This window comes from Callithrix jacchus, chromosome 5 (genome assembly GCF_049354715.1).
Source record: "Callithrix jacchus isolate 240 chromosome 5, calJac240_pri, whole genome shotgun sequence".
Lineage (NCBI taxonomy): Eukaryota > Metazoa > Chordata > Mammalia > Primates > Cebidae > Callithrix > Callithrix jacchus.
The window spans coordinates 6,852,866-6,862,881 of record NC_133506.1 but is presented as its reverse complement, the minus strand read 5'-3'; the positions used below and the strand labels follow the sequence as shown (position 1 = coordinate 6,862,881).

The 10,016-nt window shown below is 48.6% G+C and overlaps 1 protein-coding gene and 1 long non-coding RNA gene across 6 annotated transcripts in view; one reads left to right on the top strand and one right to left on the bottom strand.

Moving 5' to 3' along the window:
• Positions 1–589: 589 nt before the first annotated feature.
• LOC108591612 (uncharacterized) lies at positions 590–6,353 on the bottom strand. Its single transcript, XR_001911404.4, has 3 exons — positions 6,155–6,353; positions 2,519–2,848; positions 590–865 (listed from the first exon to the last, which is right to left on the bottom strand). It is a non-coding gene; the product is annotated as an uncharacterized LOC108591612 (long non-coding RNA).
• Positions 6,109–10,016, top strand: part of ASXL1 (ASXL transcriptional regulator 1) — a 78,943-nt gene continuing 75,035 nt past the window's right edge. For 2 of the 5 annotated variants that reach the window (XM_078371135.1, XM_008995553.6), the window contains exon 1: positions 6,109–6,627. In XM_078371135.1, coding sequence (XP_078227261.1) covers positions 6,571–6,627 — 57 coding nt within the window. In that variant the 5' untranslated portion in view covers positions 6,109–6,570. Of the gene's footprint in view, positions 6,628–6,777; positions 7,032–7,475; positions 7,554–10,016 lie in introns of those variants that run through there. The other 3 variants (XM_054255136.2, XM_017971855.4, XM_035298120.3) reach the window with 2 other exon arrangements.

Here is a 10,016-nt window from a genome sequence, read left to right as displayed (position 1 = left end):
TATCTGCTAGGGCACCTAGTATGGGGGCTTGCCACAATTTGTAATCCATCTGTGTAAACACAGGAACTGCGTCTATTTAGGCTGTAAGTCCCCAGGGGTCAGCACAGGGCTGGCATCCCAGCAAGAGGCTATCAGCGCCAAATGAAAAAGGTGTCCCATATTGTATTACTGGTGTTTTCTGGGATAGAGGAATATTTCCTCCAGGATGGAGAGCAGAGCAGTGAAGAAGCAAGGAGTCCCTGATGCCATCTGGCTGACTGTCTAATTTGGAGCCGACACTGAAGTCATCATTAATGTCAAGAGTGAATTATATTTTCCCTCATCATATGTTGAAGAATGCATTGGGTGGTATGGGAGGATGGAGGGCTTATGAATGTAGGAAATCAGGGAAAACTTTGCCAAAGAAATGACATTCAAGGAGGCATCAGGGGTGACTGCAACCCTATCTTGCTTTCGCTGCCCCAACTGCAGACTAGTCTTAGCACCCAGTCCTGCTTGAATGAATTCATTCGGCAAACTTTGACGAACACTTGTGTCAGGGACTCTGCTGTTGTGTCTGGGGCCACAGAGCTGGGCAAGAGCCAATATATGTTGCCAGATCATAGCTCTGTTGAGCTGGTTGTGACAGGAGGTGGTCAAGATTTTTTCAGTTGAATGGGGAGGTGGAGGTTGCAGTGAGTCAAGATCGAGCCACTGCACTCCAGCCTGGGTGACAGAGGAAGACTTTGTCTCAAAATAAATACATAAAAAGTAATGTGGCTATGGCTCACAATTGTAATGCCAGGACTTTGGGAGGCCAAGGCGGGAGGATCACTTGAGGTTAGGATTTCGAAACCCTCCTGGGCAACATAGCGAGACCCCATCTCTACAAAAAAAAAAAAAAAAAATTAGCTGGGGGTGGTGGCATGTGTCTGTGGCCCTACCTGCTCCTAGCTACTCGGAAGGCTGAGGTGGGAGGATGGCTTGAGCCCAGGAGGTCAAGACTACAGTGAGCCATGATCATGCCACTGCACTCCAGCCTGGGTGACGACAGAGTGAGATCTTGTCTCAAAAAAGAAAAAACAAAGACAATCAAAAGTTGCCCATAATCTTACAATCCAGAGGTAACCATTATTGACATTTTGTGTCGGGCACAGTGGCTCATGCCTGTAATCCCACCACATTCAGAGTCTAAGGTGGGAGGATTACTTGAGCCCAAGGGTTCAAAAACAGTCTGGGCAATGCAGTGAGACCTCATCTCCACAATAAATAAACAAAATTAGCTAAGCATGGTGGTATGCACCTATAGTCCCAGTTACTTCGGAGGCTGAGATGGGAGGAGTACTTGAGCCCAGGAAGTCAAGGTTACAGTGAGCTGAGATTGCACCATTGCACTCCAGTCTAAGCAACAGAGAGAAAACCTGTCTCAAATAAATGAAAAAGACATTTTGGTAACTTAAAAACGTTTTCCTACCTACTGTGAGACTGAACAGCAGGATTTAAATGATGGTGAATGGAAGGTGAGCAGTGAGTTAGGGCTACCCATCATATGGGTGGATTTTGTGACTTAATGAAAATGGTGAGGTCGTGAAGTCTTCTATACATGGTCTTGCTCTGTTACCCAGGCTGGAGTGCAGTGGTGCAACTGCTCACTGCAGCCTCAAACTCTTGGGCTCAAATGATCTTCCTGCCTTAGCCTCCTGAGTAGCTGGGACTGTAGGCACATGCTACCACACCCAGCTGAGGTCATGAAGTCTCTATCCACGAATATCTTTTATAACTTGCATAGATATATGTGGGTGAAATCCTGTCTTAGTCTTTCCCGATTCTGCCTGAGCAGGCTCCAAACATTGTTTAGGGCTCATTCAATGGGAAGTCAGTGTTCAGAGGGTTTCTCCAATAATTATTGAGATCGGGTAATTTATTCAACAGATTGTAATTTATTCACAATAAATGAGGGCCTACCATGTGCCAGACATTGGGGATATGATGATGAACCCAAAGATGCTAGCATGAACACAATCACTAAATCAAAGTCACACAAAGAAATTAAATGTGGGACGGACAAGGAGAGCTACACATGTACTGATTGTCTGCTGTGCTGGAAGTTCTACTTAGCAAATGGAATCTCATTTAATCATCTGGACCTCTCTGCACCTCAGCGTCAGTAGGAAATGGGGACAGTATTATTGAGAGAGAATATTTGTTACAGGGGTAAACCCTGTTTCAAAGCTTGGTTCACTCAAAATATAAACAATGAGGAACTTTTTACACTTCAGTGTTTTTTGTTTGTTTGTTTGAATGATTGAGAGCTTTTTATGTTGCCCAGACTGGCCTTGAACAGGTAGTCTCGCCTCCTTAAGTGCCAAGACAACAGGCCTGAGCCACCGCAGCACCCGTACTTCTTACACTTTAGACACTAAAACCTCTGAGAGGCAAAGAGGGCCGGTATTTATTTAGTGAGTATCTACTATGTGATAGGCACTTTTTACAAAGATTTAATTTAATCCCAGCCCCATTCTTTGAATTTGCTACGTACCCTGCTGTCCAAATAACGGCATTGAGTCAGTGAGAGGTTTGGTAACTTGCCCAAGGCCACAGAGCTGGAGAGACTGCAGAAATTCAAACCCAGGCCTGCTGATGTGCAGAGCCAGTGATAATATATTATCTCGCAGTGCAGTTCATGGGATAGATGTGTCCCTTTGGGAATCCCTGGGTCTCTGCTGGTGGCCTGTTAACTTAGTTCTTAAATATGCTCTTTGCTCATAACTGCAGTTTGAAAACAGTGACTCATCCCCAAACTAGGCAGGGTTGAGTATCTGTCCTGTTCATCTTCCACATGCCACCTGCACCAGCTTCTGAAGATAACCTGTAATAAAAGCACTGTGGTTAAAAAACAGAAAAACACACACCAAAAATGTATAGGTCTGTTGGTGCTTCTGTCAAGAAAATAAACTCATGTATCCCATTAACTAAAAGAAATCACATCTAGTTAAAGTTTAATAACGAAAGCCAACTTTCTATCTGTACCGTTTTCTGAACATACTCTCTCTTCACACTTAACTATGATGTTGTCATTTGTTTCTGTTTGATTCTGCAAGGGCAGAGATCTTGAAATATTCACATCTGGATTCCCCCATGGTTTCACCCAGCTGAAGTCAGGCAGTGTTTGCTCAGAGAAATAAAGGTGTTTCCATACGCCTGTATTAGCTTTACTGTGCTGTTGTAAGGAGTTAACACAGGTTTAGTGTCATAAAACAGTATTCATTTCTGTCTCCCACTTCTTGTGAGCCAGATGTCTGGATTCCATGGCTCAGCTGGTTCTCTGCTTCCAGTGTGACAAGGCTGAAATCAAGGTGTCTATATTCCTTTCTGGAGACTTGGGGTGGGGGTATGTCTGTTCCCAAGTTCATTCAGGTTGTCAGAATTCAGCTCCCTGAGGTTGTAGGACTGAAGACCCCATTTTCTTGCTGGCTGTTGGCAGGACTTCCTCCCAGCTTTTAAAAGCTGCCTGCATTCCCTGGCTTGTGGCCACTTTCAAAACCAGCAACAGTGGGTTGAGTTCCTCCCATACTTTGAATTTAATTCTTCTGTCTCTCTCTCTTTCTCCAAAACATCTCTTTTGCCTCCCTCTTCTGCTCCTAAAGGTTCATGTGATTACATTGGGCCCACCCAGACAATCCAGAATAATCTTATTTTAAGGCCTTTAAGCATTTAAGTATTTGCAAAATTGCTTTTGCCAGATAATGCTGGCTAGGTGCGATGGCTCACACCTGTAATCCCAGCACATTGGGAGGCCGAGATGGACGGATCACCTGACGTCAGGAATTGAAGACCAGCCTGGCCAACATGGTGAAACCGGGTCTCTACCAAAGATACAAAAATGGGTTGGGCAGAGGGTAATGAATGCCTGTAATCCCAGCTACTTGGGAGGCTGAGGCAGGAGAATCGCATGAACCTGGGAGATGGAGGTTGCAGTGAGCTAAGATCGTGCCACTGCAGTCCAGCCTGGGCGACAGAGCAAGACTCCATCTCAATAACAATAATAAAGAAAAAAGAATGCAACATATTCACAGGTTTCGGGGACTAAGGCTTGAACAGTTTTGGGCAAGTGGGGAGGACATTATTCTGTCTACCACAGTGCCTATACTAAACATGCAAATTTTAGTTACTCCCTGTAGGTCAGAGGGGAGTAAAGCTACTTCAGAAGACATCTAAAAGATGTGAAATGACTTGCCAAAGAGTACTGTACCAGCTGTAAATTGAAAAAAAAAAGTTAGTAATCCTTTGTATGAAATCAAGTCAAACCATTTTTTGGGGGATGGTAGCTCCTCCTTTCTCTCGGGTTAAAGCTGCGGAGATTTTAAGAGGTGTCTTATTCCAGAGAGCTGGGTGCTCTTTGCAGTCTTTTCCCTTTGCAGGATTTTGCTTACCAGACTCATAAATTTTCTGTGACCAGTATTAGACACAGAACATTGAACCCCTTGGTGTTAGAGTTTGGGCTATAACATAATGGTCTCCTATCAATACTGGTTGTGTCCTACGCGATAACATTAGGGAGTAGAGGGTGTGTTTCCTCACCCAGAGAAACGTTTTAAATGTGGCCACTGATCGTGCCTTCACAGTTTTTAAGAGCTGGCCTCAATCCAATTCAGGACGGACTCTAGAAATGTTTCTGGACGACTCAACCCATATATAGGTACAGAAAACCTATGTGCTGGGTGCTCCGAAATTCAGCTCAAGGCGGAGAGAGGCTAAGCACATTGCCCATTGTCCCTCAGCTGGTAATAACAGCTACCATTTATTAAATATTTGCTCAGCTGCGCGTGTAAATCCCAGCACTTTGGGAGGCTGAAGCGTGTGGATCACGAGATCAGGAGATTGAGACCATCCTGGCTAACGTGGTGAAACCCAGTCTCTACTAAAATGCAAAAACTTATCCGGGGCGTGGTGGCGCGCGCCTCTAGTCCCAGCTACTCGGGAGGCTGAGGCAGAGGGAATCACTTGAACCCGGGAGGCGGAGGTTGCAGTGAGCCTAGATCGTGCCACTGCACTCCAGCCTGGCCACAGATCGAGACTCCGTCTAAAAAAAAAAAAAAAAAAAAGCTCTATGCTAGGTGCCAAATCATATGGACCTAATACTGTCAAGATCTCCCTTCACATCCTCTTCCAATATGTCAAATATTTTACGTTAATTTTAATTCCAATAATACCGTGAAATGCTAGACAAATGCAGATCAGAAAACTGAGGCTCAGAGAGGTTGAACTGACAGCCAGGGAGTGACTCAGCCAAGATTCCAGTCTAGGTCCGCTGGATTCCAGGGCCTGAGTTCTCTCCAGGATACTGCCTTTAAAAACGCACTCGGGTGCATTCTGGTCGGTATGGCCCCAGAGTCCAAATTCTTTACAAGAGCCGTCAGTCAACATATCATCAAGTTCCTCAAGTGGTAAGAACGCTCCAGGCTGCGGGTGCAGACTCTGCAAATACACAGCTGCCTGAAAGCACAGGAGGAAATGAGGAACCGTCTAAGTCCATCAGCCGTGGAATACCCGTTTTACTGGTATGAGGGTCTTTTTGTCTCATTATTATGCGTCAGTGAGTCACTTAGAGAGGACTAAAAGGGAAGTCCTGCCTCTCGTCACCTACGAGAAGGGTAGGTTAGAACCGTCTAGGAGAGAAGCACGAAGTGAGAGCTGCGAGTCGAGCTCCCCATCCTGGCTCCCCACCCGCACCTGCCCGGAGGTCCCGAAGCAAAAAGCAGCGAAGGGGTTAAGAGCGAACCGGGTGGCGGAGCCCAGCCACCGCCCCTTCCCAGCATCGCCTCCCAGAATCCCCCAGGCCCCCAGCCAGTTCCCGCACCTCGCGAGACTCCACCCAACCACCCCCCGCCCCTCTTCCCCGAACAGCGACCCGTCCCCGTTCTTAGCTGAGGTCGGAGCTAGGCGGAGGACGGGAGGGAAAAAAAAGCGGAAAGGGCCGCGGGGCAAGCCGGGAAGTGTGGTCTACGCGCTGCACGCGGACATACTCTTCCGGAGCGGGGAAGGCCAGAGAGGCCGCCGGGACTACGACTCCCAGCCGCCCTTTCGGTTTGTTTTTGTTCAAAAAAAAAACCCACACTCCCCCTCCTCACTCTTCACACACACTCAAACACACCCACGGCAGACACGCACGCACCCGGTCGCCGAAGGGAAAGCTGCGTCTCGCCCTCCCGCCCCGCCGCAGGTCGTGTCTCCGTCCGTCAGCAGAGCGGGAAAGCGGAGGCCGGAGCCGTGACCTCTGACCCCGTGGTAATGCGGAGCGGCCGCATTCCTTAGCGATCGCGGGGCCGCCGCTGCCGCCGTGGGCGACTGACGCAGCGCGGGCGCGTGGAGCCGCCGCCACCCCTCCCCCACCGCGCTCTCGCGCCAGCCGGTCCCCGCGTGCCCGCCCCTTCTCCCCGGCCGCACCCGAGCCCTCGCGCCCCGCCACCGTCGCCGCCGCCGCCGCCGCCGCCGCCGCCGCCCCAGCCCCGCGCCGCCGCCCTAGCCCGCCCAGCCCGGAGATCCCGCGTGGAGCTGTCGCCGCTGCCGCCGCCGCCGCCGGGGAAGAGGATGAAGGACAAACAGAAAAGGAAGAAGGAGCGCACGTGGGCCGAGGCCGCGCGCCTGGTGAGGCGGGCAGCCGAGGGGGGCTTCGTAGGGGCCGAAGGGGGGAGCTCGCAGCGCACCCCCAACAGGAGGGGGAGGGGCGAGGCCCTGCCCACAACGGGAGGGGGCGGGGCCATCTTCCTTTAAGAATGAGACCGCCCCGCTAGGCGCGGGGTGGGGAGCGCTCCCCCGCCGTGATGGGATGTGGCGCCTTTTTCCGCTTGCGCCCCCACCTCCCCCGCGCCCCAGCAAAATTCCTGCGGAGGGGCGAGTTGGCAGGCCAGCTCCTTCCCCTTTGGGGCACCGGGGTCCCGCCTCCCCTCCCCCACTATTTGGCAGCGTCTGGGGGTCTGGAGCAGCTTCGTTCATTCACCCAGGGGAGTTGGGTTTCCGGGAAGGGTCGGAAGCTCCTCCCTCGCTTCCTGGTGGGTAATGGGGTGGTGCGTTTGACTTGGGGTGGAAAAGCGACCCCACATTCAAGGACGCCAGTGGCATTTTGAGATTTCCCAATCTAAACCAGGTGCGGGGAGTGAAGCAAGTGCTCATTCCCGGCTTGACCCCTGAGCAGCGGTTCTCCAACTTTAGTGTCCTGTGGGGGACACCTGGGAGGCAGTTAGGAACGCTCCTCGTAGGGCCCTGGGCAAGACCTGCTGAGCCTCAGGGTCTGGGATGGAGGCTGGGAATCTGCGCTTTCACTAGCTTCCCAGGTGATTGGAACGCAGTGGCCCACGGACCCCACTTTGAGAAACGCTTACTCTAGGTGCTTGCCTTCAGAAGCTGGACTGAAAATGGGTGCTTTGTGGAGAACTGAATCACTTTGCCGAGACTGTATGTTGGAAAAAGACAAAGTGTCTCTGTGGGGAGACTGTTCACGGAGGATTGGATTTAGCAAGGGAGAGCGTAATTTGAGTGTTTGAAGCCGCCTGGTTCAACTGGAGGACTTGCAGGTGAAATAACTTCCTTTTGGATTGCACCCACAATACTAAGACACTTGGAGATGCATTCCTGAAACGTAACAGGTTTTACTTCTCCTAGAGATGTCACTTCCTCAGATCTGTCACACAGTGGTTACGGTGCCGGTAGCCTAAGTGTTTCTTGACACCCTGTAGTTTGTATGTAATTGTTGCAATCCAGTTCTAATGATGAATGAAACTCGTGACTTTATTTTCTCTCATTTTGAGGTGAGTTTTCTGCCTCAAAGATGTGCCCCCCCCCAAAAAAAAAAAAAGGTTGTGGGGATTGATATAAATCTAAAGTACACCTTTTTCTTTCTCGAAATCTGTAAAAGTTACTGATTTATAAAACTGCAGGTATTTGGGCTACAGGAGAATTTTCATTGGTGTTTGCGATTGTCTCCCCTAGTCCTTCGTTGCCCAGGGAAGAAAAATAGCAATTGTTTGTATGCTGAAGTTTTGTGCTTCAGTTTATTTTGGCCTGGCATGTGAAGTTTGAAGATTTTGAGATTTCAAAATATTTTTTTTTCTGATTCAGTCAACACTGGAAGGTTGGGCTAGTTTTCGGGATCTTGTAGAAATTTCAGGATTTCTCTAAGGTTTCTTTTTTCTTTTTTTTTTTTGAGACAGGGTCTCACTCTGTTGCCCAGATGTTGTGCAGTGGTGTCATCTTGGCTCACTGCAGTCTCTGCCTCCCGAGTTCAAGTGATTCTCCTGCCTCAGCCTCCTGAGTAGCTGGGAGTACAGGTGCACACCACCATGCCCAGCTAATTGTTGTATTTTTAGTAGAGACGAGGTTTCACCATATTGGCCAAGATGGTCTCCATCTCTTGACCTCGTGATTCACTCTCCTAGATCTCCCAAAGTGCTGGGATTACAGGTGTGAGCCACTGTGCCAGGCCACTCTGATATTTCTTTACCTGAATATAGGCCTGATGGGGATTGGGAGAGAGCTCTCAATTTCCCGGACGAAGAGTTTTGTGTGTTTATTGACATTCTCCTTGGTGTTCCTGTTATTCGGGTGTTTATGACCCTGGGCACCCAAGGAAATTTGCTTGCCACAGTTCTACTTGTTAGGGTCAGGTGAAAGTACTTTTAAATCCTGTGTTATTTATGCCCTGACAGAATTATAAAGTCTGTCTGTCTCAAAGTTCTGTTGGTTCTTACTAGTTGACTTTAGGAATTTGGGGTCCACTGTTAAGCCTCTTTAGATTCTCGAATTGACTGTGGTGTGAACTTCAACATCGAGGTTGCTTTTTCTGTTTTATCATTGACTGAGCTTCAAACCAGATTATGAATAAGTTATTTCTCTTTTTCTTCTAAGGCATTTCATTAAAAATAGTGATATGAGTAGGAATTACTTTGTGGTGCTCTTATACCTGTGGAAAAGGATTTGTGAGACTTTGGGAGGCTGAGACAGAATAATCACTTGAGGCTAGGAGTTCGAGACCAGCCTGGGCAACATGGTGAGAACCAGTTTCTTCAACAACAACAAAATGAGCTGGGCCTGGTGGTGTGCACCTGTGGTCCTAGCTGCTTGGGAGGTTGAGGATAGCTTAGGCTGAGGAGTTGGAGGCTGCAGTGCCTGCTGATTGTGCCAGTGCACTCCAGCCTGGATGATAGAGGGAGACCCTGACTCTAAAAAAAAAAAAAAAAAAAAAAGGCTGAGTTCGATGGCTCATGCCTGTAATCCCAGCACTTTGGGAGGCTGAGGTGGGTGGATCATGAGGTGAAGAGTTCTAGACCAGAGAACTGTGAGAGCAAGACTCTGTCTTAAAAAAAAAAAAAAGGACTCCTGAGAATCTTTTTTGTGTTTTTTTGTTTTAGAATTTTCCATTTCTTTGGATGGATTGGTTGGTAGGTGAGGGGGAACTTTTTAAGACTCCTAAGCTGGGCGTGGTGGCTCACGCCTGTAATCCCAGCACTTTGGGAGGCCAAGGCAAACAAATCACCTGAGGTCAGGAGTTCGAGACCAGTCTGGCCAACATGGTGAAATCCCTGTCTCTACTAAAAACACAAAAATTAGCTGGGCATGGTGGCATAAGCCTGTAATCCCAGCTACTCAGGAGGCAGAGGAGGTTGCAGTGAGATGAGATCACGCCACCGCACTCCAGCCTGGGTGGCAGTGAGACAGACTCCGTCTCAAAACAAAAAAACACACGTCTTCTTCATGTTTAAAAAAAGTTGCTGTAACACTGTGTGCTGGAGAATTTGTGAGAGCTTACACTGGACTGAGAGAAACTTGACTAGGAGGACATAGGACAGTTGATGAGCACACCTGAACACTTCTCTTCCGGCAGGTGGATTTGGAGTGCTTGCAGTGGCAATTGTATGCACTTCCTTGGAAACACTTTCAGATTGCTCCTGAACCAGCTTAGATTGATGACTACAGTGTGACTGGGAATCCTTTTAAAAATTGTTTTTGTAGAGGAAAGAAGATTATTCTTAAGAATTTCA